The sequence below is a fragment of the Callithrix jacchus genome, chromosome 3, assembly GCF_049354715.1.
Source record: "Callithrix jacchus isolate 240 chromosome 3, calJac240_pri, whole genome shotgun sequence".
Classification (NCBI taxonomy): Eukaryota; Metazoa; Chordata; class Mammalia; order Primates; family Cebidae; genus Callithrix; species Callithrix jacchus.
This window is the reverse complement of record NC_133504.1, coordinates 80,198,197-80,214,995: the sequence shown is the minus strand read 5'-3', so window position 1 is coordinate 80,214,995 and position 16,799 is coordinate 80,198,197. Positions and strand designations below refer to the sequence as shown.

At 35.0% G+C, this 16,799-nt stretch overlaps 1 protein-coding gene across 1 annotated transcript; it reads right to left on the bottom strand.

Moving 5' to 3' along the window:
* Positions 1-14,187: 14,187 nt before the first annotated feature.
* TRAM1L1 (translocation associated membrane protein 1 like 1) lies at positions 14,188-16,359 on the bottom strand. The gene is made up of 2 exons (XM_035293060.2): positions 16,061-16,359; positions 14,188-15,974 (listed from the first exon to the last, which is right to left on the bottom strand). The coding sequence occupies exons 1-2, from the start codon at positions 16,319-16,321 to the stop codon at positions 14,928-14,930; spliced, it is 1,308 nt and encodes a 435-aa protein (XP_035148951.2). The 5' UTR covers positions 16,322-16,359; the 3' UTR covers positions 14,188-14,927.
* Between the last annotated feature and the right edge of the window lie 440 nt (positions 16,360-16,799).

The following is a 16,799-nucleotide window of genomic DNA, read 5'->3' as shown; positions in this document are numbered from 1 at the left end:
CTTTCATCAGAGATAGATCTTTTAATTTTTCTTTCTACATATTCATTCTTCAAAATTAGACCTTACAACTTGACATCAATTATTATTTATGACCTTCCAAAATATATCTATCCACCTGAGTTCTTTATCATAAGGCCCTATATGTTGTTATCATTGATAAATATTATTGTGGTGTTTTCGTTGTTTTAAAAGCATTTCAATTTTATTTATTTTTTAAACTTTTATTTTAAGTTCAGAGGTACATGTGCAGGTTTGTTACATAGGCAAACTTGGGTCATAGGAGTTTGTTATACACATTATTTCATTACCCGGGTATTAATTCTAGTATACATTAGTTTTTTTTTCTGATCATCTTCCTCCTTCCACCCTTCAGGCTCCAAAAGGTTTCAGTGTGTGTTGTTCCCCTCTAGGTATCCATGTGTTCTCATCATTTAGCTCCCACTTATAAGAACATGTGGTATTTAGTTTTCTGTTCCTGCATTACTTTGCTAAGGATAATGACCCCCATCTCCCCCAATGTCCCTGCAAAGGATGTAATCTCTTTCTATTTTATGACTGCATAGTATTCCATGGTGTGTATGGTACCATATTTTCTTTATTCAGTGTATCATTGATGAGCATTTCATGTCTTTGCTATTGCAATGAACATACACATGCAAGTGTCCTTATAATATAATTATTTACATTCCTTTTGTATATACCTGGTAATAGGATTGCTGGGTGAAACGGTATTTCTGCAAAAACTCAATTGATTTGAGTTCATAATATTTGTTCTCCTATATTCTAGTCTCAGAAAGAGTATGTTGCTAATTTGCCCATGGCTGAGTTGATAAAATCCATAACAGCCATTTCTCTCACTGTTTATAACCAGAAGCAACAAATTCTATTGATACTAATAATAGTTTGGGCTCCTATATTCTTCATTCTTCTTCTTGATACCTCAATGTGGATTACAATAATTTTTCTTGCATTTTTATATAAAATAACATTGAATAGACTAATTTTCTCTGACTCCTTCCAATAGATTTTCCATGCTACTATTAATAATTTTCCTTAAGTAAAAATAATCATGTCATTCTCCTGGCAAAATATTTCACTGAATATTTACTGATCTTAGATAAAGTGCAAACCTTTTAATATGTTATTCAAGGTCTTTCTTTCCTCCTTCCCTTGGTCTCTATATTCTAACAATTTTTCATTCCTAAAACCATGTCTTCCTTCAATTTTGGGTCTGTAAATGTGCCCCTCTCTATCTGGATAATGTGCATCCATTGTTTAAACTTTCTAACTCCTAATTCTTCTACTGTTATTCACAGTTGTCAGTTATTTGAGGAAGATTTCTTTAAACCCTTAAGACTAGACTGCATTCCCCAATAAAATAAATAACCATCAAATAATTACATTGCTAATCATAGTGTATTATATATGCTTCTTAATTAGTCTCTTTCCTTCCCTAGGCCATAAACACAGTGAGAAGAGAAAGAGTCATTTTCCTTTTTAGCTGCAGACCTAAACATAGTGTTGGACACAGTAGGCATTTAATTAGCATTTGCTAATGGAGAGTTGAATAACCCTTTAATTTGCAGTATAATTAATAAAATATGTAATTTGTGATTTTTAAATTCGATCACACTAGATGCAATAAAATTTAATGCATACAATGAAACATAAGATTTCTGTACTTAAGTAATTCATAGTCTATTTGGCCATAAATGATTCAAACCCCTTAAAGATAATGAACAATAAGCTGTTTACTATTGCCGATATATATTGCAGAGAATAATTCACACAAGAGATAATTGGAGACACTTACTCTAATAATTCTTAGAAATTCTGTTACACCTCTCTCCTGCTAAATCACCATTTCTTGCCTGTAAATAATGCCATTTCTATGATAAACAAGAATAGACTTACCCAACTTGAAAAATAAACAGGCATTTAAAAAATAAACATATTTAGCCTATAACATTTTCAGTTTCAATCATACATTTACAGTTTAATGAGGGAGATGGTGTTCAAAATATACAATTTAAAACAAGATAGATAATTGCAAGGCAGAGCAAAATTATAATGTAGTAGGCCAGGACTAGCTTGAAATGCTATGATATGTTTTGATTTACTTGGGAAAATTATCTTATAACAATTTATAGAATCAGATAAATAACAAATATAATTCTAATTGTCCAATAATGCCATTTAAACTTAGGAAGTTTTGGAGATCTTCAAGCATATAAAATGTGCAATTACTTTATTACATATTTGGAGTTGATAAGACAGAGAGATTTTAGAAAAACAGTGAAAACAGGAGACAGGTAAATGCTATTATTTGTAAATAATTATATTTCATAAATATTTATATGTAGATTAATTTCAGCAAAATCTTATATGGCAGTCAGGATTTTCTATGTGCTCTTTGGATATTTTTAAATATAGTGGGGGAAAGAAATAATAAGAAAATCTTAAAACCTTCAAGAAATTAAGGCTATTCTCATAATCAACAGGCAATTACAGTTTATAAACCAAAATATTCTGTAAATGAAAAATATAAATTTTGTTACTCCAATATAAATATAGTGAAACATTTCTTTCTTAAGAGTTTTCTAATTAGGTATTTCTTAAGCAAAGATGCATGGAAATAACCAAAGAGACACCTCTCTGCCACTATTGAAACTAGAGCAATTTGTTTAAATTATTTTAAGGTCAATATTGAGGTTTCTCTTTTATATAAAACAATTCCCAACATATAGCAAGTATCTTTCTTTTAGAATAATATAGAATACATTATTAGGTAACTAATATCAATATTTAGGAAATAAAGACATGGGTAATGTCATTCTCCAAGCCTGCCTGTAGGCAGTGAGAAAGCCAGATATTTTCTTCTTAACAACAGATGTGAATAAATAGTATTTCCCCAGAAAGCAAAATCAGTGTCTAAGAACTTCACAAGAACCATGTTACTGGCCAGTAGTGCTGCACATTTAAAATCCAGCTGAGAAAGTTGGAGATCATCCTGATAACACTGCCTGGCGAAGAACAAGTTGGCACTTTGCTACAGATTTCCCTGCCAGCACCTGTTACTGTTTTACACCTTCATTTGACCCAGGATTGATTCTTGTATCCATGATCTAAAACTAAGATCAAATATATTTCTTTAATAATGTCATATTCCAAACATGAAGTCAGATGAAGGAGCTATTGAAGGGCTTGGTTATTCACGTAGGTACTATCATGCAGAAAAATGATTAATATAGTTAAGAGATTTTCCTATCAGAATACCTTAGATTATTCAGTTGTCACAGAATGTCATAAAAAATGTTGTCAATCAAACTTAGAATTTTTTAAGTTTGCCTATATATTATATATTGGTAAATTAAACTTCTGTTCATATTCCTCGAATGGTTTCCATGTGATAGATCATATTGAGTTGTGTTAATTATAATTTATTTAGTGGATTGTTTTCTCTAGGCCTCATCAACCACATTACTCTCATAGGAATTTCATTAGTGATTTAACTTCAAGTGTAGCTTCAGGAGTTACCAACTTTTTTAAGCTTTTTCCTCTCTCTAGTGTCCAATATTACATGCACTCCCAAGTTGGTGCAAGCTCTTCCCACTACCATTCTCACTTCAATACCATGTCACTTGGTGTTCCTTTTGAGTGAGGGCTGTGCCATTACCACCACCTTCACCCAGACCATGATCTTCTCTGGGTAGCTGGCAAACTCTGCCTATTCTGCTGCCCTTAGCATTGCCCTCTTGTCCTGACGGCTGCTGGGGGCTCATATTGTGGCAATGGTGAGCACATCAACTGCTTTCTTCAGCTAGTCAAGAATCTGATGAAGTCAGGATGTGTATTACTTGTGCCAGAGCTGCTCACCTTTGCACTCTCTTTGGACCTTTTACAGAGGCCAATGAATGTTCTATCAACATACTTGTCTTTCCAAGGTTACTTGACTCTCTGCTAAGTAGCTTCTAGGTAATGCACTATGACTCTTTACAGTCAAAATTGTAAATGCCACTGGCCATTGGACTACAAATTGTTACTTGCCATATTACTTATCACTGTGTCCCGAGTTTGCCACCAGGTCTTGGATATACTAAGCAATCAATACGTGTTTGAGGAAATGAAATTAATTTGCTTTGTCTGCGGAGACTTTTAAAGGTGATCAAATGTCTCCCAGCCTTTATGGAATATTGTTTTATAAAGATATCAGAGTTGAAGTGGTTAGTAGTCCAGTCCCTTCACTTTACATAGAGTTTTATAATTACCAGGGTTGGAAAAATATGTATTTCCTTGTGACCCGAATGCCCTGGTACTGGTTACCTAAGAAACCTTCCCAGAGATGTACTATTGCCTTCCCTTACCATGATGTTCTGATTTTTTCAGACCCCTTTCTCCTTCTCTCCACCGATCCACATGGTTTTGTCAGACATAATGTAGATACTTGAAGCTCAGCTAAGCATAAATTTGGGGATGTTTTATTTGAGTATTCTATTGTGTATGTATGAGATAAAGATGTGACATTCAATCAGTTTTCAAATTTTAAAAAATATAAAATATTTCCTTTTGTTAACACACAGTAATATTAAAACTTCAACCTTCAAAATGTAGTGAAGTCTAACATTTTAAGCAGTATTAAAGAATCTTAAAATCCATTTGAAAATTTTTCTATAGATTAGCATTATTGGCATGAATAATTAAATTGATTGAAAACATCATCAGATTTTCAGAATTGTCATTAGTTCTGTTTAGTCCCATGGTAATGGTAATTAGAGTGGAAAGATAGAAACTTCAATTAGAAAGAAAAGCTGAGAGCTCCTGTTTTCTCAAGATCTAATGAACACCTGGCACCTTTGTAACCTACTATAGCATTGGAATTTTGTGAAAAGTAGAGATGGAGGGGAAAACAATAATATTAGGATCATTTCTTTGTACAAAAGTTCTTAAAATATCTATTGTATGCAGATGTTCCAAATGCTGTGGGAAAATATTCCAACTCAGGATTTATTTCGTATAATTAAAAAATGCTTTTTTCAAATTAGGAAACCATGTCTTGTACTCGTTTCATCAGTGGGCTCATGCAATGTGGCCTGGATCTTGCAGTTATCCTCCCTCTCCTTTGTGTCATCTCATCTCTTTTTCAATATGAAAATATATAAATGTTCTCTAATGTCTTCCATCCCAAGAACAGTTACAACAAGAAAATTAACTCCTTTAAATCTACACTTAACTTTGTTTAGTACATGAGAGAATTAATTATTCTTTTCCTTTTCTCAGCTACATTTTCACAGAGACATTTGTTGAGAAAGTATTCATAATACCTGATGGCATATCCTTGTCTCTGATTTTTTCCCTCAATTCATTCCAACAGGACTTTCATCCCTGTCACTCCACAGAAACTGACCTCACAGTCTCTCCAGTGACCTACCTGTTTTTAAGTCCAGCCATTCAAAATTTCTAATCATAAGGAATTTGAACTCTTAATAGTAGTGGGCAGTATTTATACCTTCATGCTCTTAATATACTTTTCTTGTGGGTTCTTTCACACTGTTTACCTTTGTGTTTTGCCTACCTCACCAGCTGTCACGTAGGTGTGGGTTCTGTGAGGCCATATGCCTTTAGTCTTTTGGTTTTTCTCCTATGAAATCAGCCATTACTAAGATCACCTTTGTTGGCTCTTACTTTACTTCTTCATTTCTATATGTAGAAATATTTCAAGGCTAAGAAGTGGACTTTCTTCTCCTCCCTATGTATACCCTCTCCTTAGATTACCTTTTCCAAGGCCTCTACTTACACATTGCATTTATGCTAATGAGTCCCAAATTTATGTCCTAGCTTTGACCATCCCCTGAGCTCTAAGTGTATATTAGGATGTCTAAAAGACATGACAGATATTACTGACTTAAAAAATCTCTATTTTCATTCCCACCAAAAAGTGTGTCCTTCTCTCATTCTTTTCTGTACCTTTCAAATAGCATTTTTCCCTGTGTTTTTCAGCATTACAAAAGCCCATAAAGGATGTGGAACAACTGGTATATATTTAGTTCATGTGTAACGTTCAAAATGGCATTCTGATTCATACAATGAAGATTATAATAGTAGCTTCATATTTAGAAGACCTATTAACTTAATTCTTAACTTAAAAAAGGACTCAAGTTTCAAAACATTGAAAACGCACAAATGTCATTAGGATGCCACACATGACATGTAGCCATTTCTAAATAAACACCTAGTATAGTCTGCCCCCAAATTATAAAGTAAATAACCAGTTGACACATTTTTTATTGAGTGCTTTCACTGGATTAGACTTGTGCTACATGCTATTTTTACCTTAGTGATTTAAAGAGGCATGACTTCAGCCCTGAAGTGGACACAGGAGATAGGCGATAAATGAGTAATAAATTAACAATTACTACTTAAAATGGGAAAGGGTGATAGATTTAAGGAAAGTCAATACTTAAAATAAAAAGGAAAGATTTTCTAAGTTTTTTTTTTGCTTGTTTCAATTGAGTTTAATGAATTCTGAGAAACTAAGATATACAGACACTGTGCAAGGTAATGAGAATACAATGATGTACAATATAGATTATCTGACACCAAGAGGATAATAGTCTACTATCCAAAACAATTAAAGTGATGGTTGATGCTCTTTGATTTTCATAAATAAATGCTTAATTCGCTTACTTAGTCTGAAATTCAATTTTGAACATCAGAATTTAATTTTTATTCTTACTGTGATTTACCTAGACCAAAGATACATACCTTTGTCACTTTAATGGCATATAATCAAATATGTTAAGTATAACACCTGCTTTGGAATTAATATATATCAAAAGTTTTTATATGGTGTCATTGTTTTTTCTGTAATTATGTAAGAAAAGTAGTCTGTAGTTACTATGAATTTAATAACTCTTTAAAATAAGTGTTTAGTTACTCAGAAGATAATTTCTGTATATTTTAATTATACTCATATATGTAATATCCATTATTTAGTCTTTGAAAATTCATATACTGGAAAATAGATTCACTATACTTGAATTTTCTATTGCCTCCTACCTGGATATGACAGAAAAATCAATGCCATACATTTGTACAATTCATGAAAATCTTCAGGGGAAGAAGAGATTAATAGATGAGGCACAGAGGATTTTTAGGGCAAATGACCTCCAAGGATCTGATAAAAGTAGTTACATGTCATTATACATTTGTGAAATTCCATAGAATGTACAACAAATGTAGACCCTAGTGTAAATTATGGACATTCGTTGATAATGACAGGTAAACATAGGCTCACTAATTGCAATAAATGTGCCATTCTGAGGTGGAATGTTGATAGTGAGGAAAGCACTCTATGTGTGAGGTATTAGAGCTCTATATTTTGCACTTCATTTTGCTGTGAACTTAACATTACACTAAAAAACAAAATCCATTAAAATTAAACAAATATATAGGAGAAAACCTGTGTGTGTACATATGTGGATATATATATTTATGCATCAACAGAGACACACATAAATATGTTAAATTGTATATTAAGTAAGACTATATACACATTTGTGGTACAAATATAAATATAGTAACATGTTTGTATAAACACACATGCACAAAGAAACTTTATGACATGGTATCTGTATATATTATTAATCCTTACAGCAGATTTTGAGATATGTGTCTTTGTCACCTTAATGGTATATAATCCAAGACAGAATGTCGAAGTCTCTTCCAAAGTTTGCCTAGCTCTGAGGGCCACAGTAGAGGCTTGCCCTTAACCTCTGTTATTAGCCATTATTTGTAATCACCTTATTACCTTCCTCTTCTGAATTTATATCACAATACCTGAAAACTTTTTTTTTAGACAGAGTCTCGCTCTGTCCCCTAGGCTGGAGTGCAGTGGCACGATCTAGGCTCACTGCAACCTCTGCCTCCCAGATTCAAATAATTCTCCTGCTTCAGCCTCCTTGGTGTGGCACCAAGCCCAGCTAAATTTTTTTTTGTATTTTTAGTAGAGACGGGGTTTCATCATGTTGGTCAGGCTACTCTTGAACTCCTAACCTGATGATCCTCCTGCCTCACCTTCCCAAAGTGCTTGGATTACAGGCGTGAGCCACCGTGCCTGACCATGAAAACATCTTTTTAGAACTGTCTTAGAGCTTACAAGTTATATTTCAATATTTGTGTTAAAGACTTTGACAACCTTATATTTATTGGTTCTTTTTATTTGAAGATTGAGTTCAGAAGACACCTGCTTTTATGTAGTTAAAGCAATAAGGGCATTAAGAGAATGAGATATTACATTTATTTTGGGATGTAAATATTTTTCGATTTGTGATGGCTTAGGAGATATCCCAGGTAGGCACTAGTAAATAATCTATATTTTTGCAAACTTTCTTCAAGCCATGTGATTCTGCAATGCTGACATGATTTGATTTGGTGAATGATGCTGGTGGTGTTGAAATTGAGCCCTTTCTTACATCTAATTTACAGAGTTAACTTGCCTTTTGTTTAAAATTGATATTTTTCCTGATTCATCGAGTAACCACATCCCTTAACAGTGACACTTCTAAGCTGACTATAAGATATACACATCATTACTGTGAATTTAATTTAACCATTTTCATTTTTAAATTAAAGTGAACCTTTATCACTGTCTTTTTCTCATAAGTGTCTACTGGAATGGTCAGTTTACACATTAATGTACATATTTTTAGAGTTTAAATTGAAATTTAGCTGACGTAATGCTGCAACACAAAATGCAAGGTCACCTGTCAGGAAAAAGGAAAACCCAAATGAATAACCTCAGGAGCAGATTTCTTAATGTTTTGTTTATTTCATATTTATTTAATACTTAAAACTGCCAGAATGGGTGCAGGGCCTAAAAAGAACTTGATAATAGGGATTTAGATAGAAAATTTTTGACAGTTCCATGACTGTATAAGGAAGTTCCAATTCAATGTTTTGGAAATGTATAATTTTTGCATGAAAGATGTATGACTATTTTTTTCTACATAATTTGGAGTAATCAGCAGATACCACTCTGCCTTAGTTAGTGGGTAGTTTCTCACAGAAGGTAAATTTGATCAAAAGATGAAAGTGAATTTTTTCTCTATTTCCACAGAAATTCCTACCAGTTTTTAACTGATTAACCTGTTTTCGGTAGTTAATCAGTTACTTGAGCTTTCACAAAGTTAGCAAATGCCTGCTTTAATAATGCCTCAAATCATAATGAAAATTTATTTCCATGTGGTCCATCTTGACACAGACCAAATCATCCCACCAAGATTTATCATAATGTAAAGAAGCCTAAAATTTGTTTGTCCTTCACAAGATATGTAGGTTGCAGGACACACTCATACTATTTGTTTTTAAAAACTAGGATACACTGTTAACTAAATGCTACCCAATTATCTGGTCAGATGGTTTGATGTTAGTAAGAAGTAATTACCTCTGTATACTCACCAACACTGTCTATTGTGTCCAGATTACAAAGGTCTGCTCACACAATGAAGGGCATTCTCTGCCACAGTGCCAAGGCCCAAGTACTAGCCTATTCCATATGCTGCATTCTCAAGCATGGCTTTCCACAAAAACTTCCTCTAACAAACTGTTCCAATATGACACATCCTGCATAAAGCATTGGTAAAAAGTATTTTGTTACTCTATACAAATTATTCTCACTTAGTCTAATTGAGTGAGAACCTAAACTTTATCTTTATTTTTCCAACTTAAAAGAGTATCAGAATATTTTATGTCTTCAACAACCTTTAAATTATTAATAACTCTAATCTTCTGGAATCTGTTCCAAGTTAATACTGTATTAGGTATGCATGGTTCTGCTCCAGATAAACAAGTATTGATGAAAGATAAATGAAAAAGTATTTTGTAAGTTCATTTTTTTCTTACTGAAATAAATGAATAGTTATACTTATCAGTAAGAGATTAATGAGACCTAAAACTTTTTGTTCCTTAAAAGATACATAGGTTGCATGACCCATTGATACTATTTGTTTAAAAACAAATGTTGTACACTGTTAGTTAAAATGGGGCAGAATCATTTTTTAAAAATAAACCTATACTTTGACCCCATGCTGGAAAACCTATACTTGTAGATTTATTTAAAGTATCAAGCTTGATAAACCTTTAAGCAAATAAATCAGAAAGTCTTTATATACAAATATTAGATATAGCTTTAGGATTTCTGCAGTTTTTGTGGGCAGGGGGGTGCTTAATCAGTTATTTGAGCTTCCACAGGGTTAACTAATGCCGCTTTAATAGCTCACATCAAAATGAAAATTTATGTTTTCATGTGGTCTACTTTAACACAGATCAAATTATCACACTGATATTTATCATAGCATGAATGTTTTGTGAACAAATTTTTGTAAATACCTAATTTGTATTGAGCTAAATTTCATTTGCAATGTTGCTTTTATAATTTATTTGGCACATATTGATTTTCTGACAATATTTATTGAGTAGGAATACCATTATGAGTAGTTGAGAAGTAGCCAGCATCTTTCCCTCTTCACTTCTCAATAACCTTCCTTCCTCTTGTGAACTCATGTCTTACACCCCAAAAAAATGGGCTTTGCCTTCTTCCACAGGTGAAGGATGAAATCTAACTTACATCAATCAGCCCAGTATCCTCCTTTATCAAATGACTTTACTAAAGTTAACTCCCAGTGTACTGGGAATTTTAGAAATAAGGCTTTTTATCTTCCTGTTCATCACAGGGTTGAAGAAGTTAAACACAGAATAGATTTTGTTATTTGCTGCCATGCAGAATGTAAAGCTAAGTGGCTAGAGCCAAGTAAAATCCTAGGGAAATACCAATCACATTTATTGCCAAGCAAAATTTAACTCTTGGCACCATTAATCATGTCAGATAATAACTTTTCTGGAATTTATTTTTCCAGCTTCACTCAGATCTGCACTTATTTGCAAAGAAGTATACAACATATTGGGCTTTTGTTACCAGGAGCGGGGTTACAGGTAATGGGCTAGAATGGTTTAAAAGAAAGAACTCTCTGTCATACAAAAAGGTAAAAATCTCTGTTTAATAGTTGCATCTCACTTGATGCAGAGAAGGCATTTGACAAAATTCAACAGCGCTTTATGCTAAAAACCCTCAATAAACTCGGTATCAATGGAACGTATCTCAAAGTAATAAAAGCTATTTATGACAAACCAACAGCCAATATCATAATTAATGGGCAAAAACTGGAAGCATTCCCTTTGAAATCGGGCACTAGACAAGGATGCCCTCTGTCACCACTCCTATTCAATATAGTACTGGAAGTTCTAGCCACAGCAATCAGGCAAGAAAAATAAATAAAGGGTATTCAAATATGAAAGGTGGAAGCCAAATTGTCTCTATTTGCAGACGACACGATAGTATACCTAGAAGACCCCATCGCCTCAGCCCAAAATCTCCTGAAACTGATAAGCAACTTCATCAAAGTCTCAGGATATAAAATCAATGTGCAAAAATCACAAGCCTTCCTCTACACCAATAACAGACTTAAAGAGAGCCAAATCAAGAATGAACTGCCATTCACAATTGCTACAAAAAGAAAAAATACCTTGGAATACAACTCACAAGGAACGTAAGGGACCTCTTCAAGGAAAACTACAAACCACTGCTCAATGAAATCAGAGAGGTCACAAACAGATGGAGAAACATTCCATGTTCATGGTTAGGAAGAATTAATATCATAAAAATGGCTATACTGCCCAAAGTAATTTACAGAATCAATGCTATACCCATCAAGCTACCATTGACTTTCTTCACAGAACTGGAAAAGACCACCAAGAACTTCATATGAAACCAAAAGAGAGCCCGCATAGCCAAGTCAATTCTAAGCAAAAAGAACACAGCAGGGGGCATCACACTACTGGATTTCAAACTATACTACAAGGCTACAGTAATCAAAGCAGCATGGTACTGGTACCAAAACAGAGTATAGACCAATGGAACAGAACAGAGGCATCAGAGGCAACACAACATATCTACAACCATACAAGCTTTGATAAACCTGACAAAAACAAGCAATGGGGAAAGGATTCCCTGTTCAACAAATGGTGCTGGGAAAACTGGCTAGCCATGTGCAGAAAGCAGAAACTGGACCCCTTCCTGACACCTTACACCAAAATTAACTCCAGATGGATTAAAGACTTAAACATAAGACCTGGCACCATAAAAACCCTAGAAGGAAATCTAGGCAAAACCATCCAGGAGATAGGAGTAGGCAAGGACTTCATGAACAAAACACCAAAAGCATTGGCAACAAAAGCCAAAATAGACAAATGGGACCTAATCAAACTCCACAGCTTCTGCACGGCAAAAGAAACAGTCTCTAGAGTGAATTGGCAACCAACAGATGGGAAAAAATCTTTGCAGTTTACCCATCTGCCAAAGGGCTGATATCCAGAATTTACAAAGAACTCAAACAGATTTACAGGAAGAAAACAAACAAGCCCATTCAAAAGTGGGCAAAGGATATGAACAGACACTTTACGAAAGAAGACATATATGAGGCCAACAATCATATGAAAAAATGCTCATCGTCACTGGTCATCAGAGAGATGCAAATCAAAACTACACTGAGATACCATCTCACGCCAGTTAGAATGGCGATCATTAAAAAATCTGGAGACAACAGATGCTGGAGAGGATGTGGAGAAAAAGGAACACTTTTACACTGTTGGTGGGAGTGTAAATTAGTTCAACCATTGTGGAAGATGCTGTGGCGATTCCTCAAGGCCTTAGAAATAGAAATTCCATTTGACCCAGCCATCCCATTACTGGGTATATATCCAAAGGACTATAAATCGTTCTACTATAAGGACACATGCACACGGATGTTCATTGCAGCACTGTTTACAATAGCAAAGACCTGGAATCAACCCAAATGCCCATTGATGATAGACTGGATTGGGAAAATGTGGCACATATACACCATGGAATATTATGCAGCAATCAGAAACGATGAGTTTGTGTCCTTTGTAGGGACATGGATGAATCTGGAGAACATCATTCTCAGCAAACTGACACAAGAACAGAAAATGAAACACCGCATATTCTCACTCATAGGCGGGTGATGAAAAATGAGAACATGGACATAGAGAGGGGAGTACTAAACACTGGGGTCTATTGGGGGGAAAAGGGGAGGGCCATGGGAGGGGGAGGTGGGGAGGGATAGCCTGGGGAGAAATGCCAAATGTGGGTGAAGGGGAGGAAGCAAACAAAACACACTGCCATGTGTGTACCTATGCAACTGTATTGCATGCTCTGCACATGTACCCCAAAACCTAAAATGCAATAAAAAATAAAAATAAAAGTAAAAAAAAAAAAGGAAATGACACCAACACCCCCCCCAAAAATAGTTGTATAACAGTTGCTTTACTTTGGACCTCACAACATGTGCTACCAATATTGTTCAGTAATTGAAGAAAAATAGGTAAGATGATGGATACTACTAAGAAAGGATGAAATGTTTCTTTGATATTTGCTTCTGAAAGCAGACAGAAAAGAATGTTTTGCCAAGAGTGGCTCTTCTGTTATCTGTAATAAAAGTATGTTAAACTTAATTGTGAGGGCCCTCCATGTTTGAGAGAGTTGAATTACATAAAACAAACCAAATAGAGGGTTGGCGATAAAGTATTTAGAGATAAGAGATACAGTAGGGGAAACTATAAAGGAATAGGAAATTATAAAGGAAACTATAAAGGAATAGGAAATACATGGCCTTTCCCTAGCATATTGTAAAGTATAATTTTTCTTATTGAAAAAGTACATAGACATACCATGGAAATAAAACTGAAATAAGGATTGAAAGACAGTAAGTATAAATACCCACTAATTCTTATTGTTTCTACTGGCTTCTGCAAAGATACATTATACATATGTATGTGTGTAAAAAAAATCTTCAAAATATGTCTTAAATAAATGTTTCCCAACTAAAAATGAAAACAAAATAAATAACTTATTTTTCAAAAGACTTTCATGTGACTATCTAATTTTCATGTTTTCCAAATGTAATTAGCTGACATTATTTTTATAGGCATGCCAAGTATTACCTTTCAACATGGTAAACCAACAATATTTTTCTAAGCTGCTATAGTTACTGATCTTAGAAGGCCTCATTAAGAATCATTTTTAACAAAGAAATATAAAAAAACTAAGTCCAATTTCTTTTTAAAGTAATATTTAATTTCATTAATTCCCATTTACAAGTGGAATGGACAGGAATAAGTTTAACTCTTCAGCAATATTTTTATGTTAATGAACGATATTTTGATGCAATATATATGGTAATAAACCTCCGTATGTGTTACCCATTAGTACTCTATTTTTCAAAATGGAGATGTGGCACTAATAATTACTACTTGTAAAATGAAGAACATTATTTTTTTGGTGATTGTACCTATCTTGACTGAGTTGTAAATTCTTAAAAAATAAATTCTAACAATTAGAGAATACTGACTTGATTTCCACCTTTTTAGTACGTTTATTTTACCCCAAAGCAAACATTAAACACATAACCTTGCTAGTACAGGTCACCTTGTTGGTATTATGGAAGATTGGTGGGAGTAAGAAATAGTATCACTGATATGCAAAATTGTGTGGTTATCTCTGCAAATCATTAGGAAAATGTTGAAAGGTTAAAAATCAAAATAAATTATAGTGGCGGTCCCCGAAACTATTTTAACATTATTTTGATGATGTGTATTTTAGTCTCAACCAAAATCTTTTTTTTCCCATTCATAATAATCTCCCTCCCCTCAAATATCTTTAAAAAATACATGAAACAGTTCGAGAGCAAAAATCAAAAAGCACTAACTATTCTCAAAAACAGAAAAATCTCTAGTGCAGAAAGAAATCTCAGAGCAGATTCCTTTGCAGTCATTAATCAATGAGCTTGCAAATATTATGAAGATTTCTCTTTCCTCTTTGGTGGACAGTCTACTCTATTCGAAGTTTCCACTCCCACTCCATTTTCTGTTCTTTTTTTAGAAGACCTTGACCGTTTCTTCTTCATACATGAGACCTGAATATTAGAATCTTCTATCCACCGCTGAAGCCAGAGAGTAATTAAGTTCCATGTTATGTAGGCTTGGATAGTGCAACTAGATGACAGAACAGCAATTTTAGCTGCCAACACATTTACATTTCCAGTAATGGCATCAGGATTCTGATTCTGCGATCCAGCTAGGTGAAACCCAACAGTGACTACAGAAACAATTAAAGTCACAAGTCTACCCAAGATAAACACGATGGCCCACAGAGATATGCCTTTCTGGTACTTTTCATCACTAAAGTAAAACAGACCGCACATATGGGAAAGTAATTCAACAAAATAATGCAGTACCAAAAGAAGAAGTCCCAAATGATTCAAGTACAAGAGATAAGCTCCAGTAATGTGAAAGAGGTGAAGACCAATGTAGACAACTTGACGAGGGATGTCTTGTTTTTTGGTTTTCTGAAAGTAGAGTTCAGGAAAAGCATGAAACCAGTAAGCCAACTGGGATATGTAGAAAAACTTCATTTGAAATGTCATCATGCTATGGGGATGAGCCCTCCATATGAGAGTTGGGTCTGACAGGCAGTTTTCAGAGATTAAAATGAATGTGCCCCAAATACAAGAAAAAAAGTAGAACACACTAAACTGACCAGATTCGTTAAACTTGTTTTGTTTCGCTTTGGTGAACTGCATTCTCCTGTTAATTTTATCCAACACATACTCCTGAATTGTGGCATGAATAATGATTGCCACCAGCATGTAGAAGAAAACCGTGGCCAAATCTTTGACACCATAATAATAAAGGGACTTTGATCCCGTGGCTTGTTCCTCTGCTGCAGGGACGGCAACACTGTGCTGAAGAGTGAGAAACACGATGGATGCTTCTGCTGTTCCCTCGAACACAAGCCCCAGCAGGAAGAACATCCCCACGCAGGAGACGATGTCCGCATGATTCTGCAGGATGAATTCCTGACTCAGAACGGGGGGGTTCCTGGTGCCCTTCTTACGGAGCCCCATGGTGGCGCTTCCCGGATACTCACCGGCGAGCCGCAGCCGCCTCCCCCTGGCTGCTCCTTACAGCGGCGCCGCCACGGTAGCAGCTCCGGGGCCTCCACTTCCCATTCCGAAGTCAGTCCGGGGTCGCTGCGGCCTCCCAGAAAATAATAAATCAAAGGCGAGGGCCGAGCGGAGCTGAGCATGCGCACCAGGGGGACCGCGGAGGCAGGGAAGGAAATCGAGCGCGGCGCCCCTACCCGGCGCCAGGCCGGGGGTTGCGAGCATTGATCTTCAAGGTAGATCATCGCTTCTTCAAACTCGCTGCCACCGCCAAGATGCTCCTGAATTCTTTTTTCAGTAGCATCTTCATTAGTAATCATGATATACACCTATAGAGCTCTGGTTATTCTTCAGATCGTTAATTATAACAACGAAAGCATAATAGTAACAGCAAACTCTCAGTGCTACTTGTCAGTTGTTGTGCTAAGCATTTTATTTATATTTGTGAATTTAACTTTCCAGAAACATCCAGTTAGGTAGATACTGTGATAATCTCTCCTCCTCCACCCCTTTTCAAGAGACAAAACACTGAGGCACGGGGAGTTTGAACAATATGGCCAAGATCACATCCCTAGTAAATGTTAGAGCAAAGATTTAAAACTAGTCTGGCTCCCGAGCGCGTGCTTTTCACTATTGGGCTGTATTGCCTCTTATTGTAAATCAATTATACCTGGAAATATTTACTAGGTCAGCAATATAGCATATTAAAAATAGTTCCGCTAT

Coding starts and splice junctions, on each gene's coding strand:
- TRAM1L1 (XM_035293060.2), bottom strand. CDS start 16,321: ATGATCTACCTTGAAGATCAATGCTCGCAACCCCCGGCCTGGCGCCGG. Junction 15,975..16,060: donor GAGGCGGCTGCGGCTCGCCG/GTGAGTATCCGG, acceptor TTCATCCTGCAG/AATCATGCGGACATCGTCTC.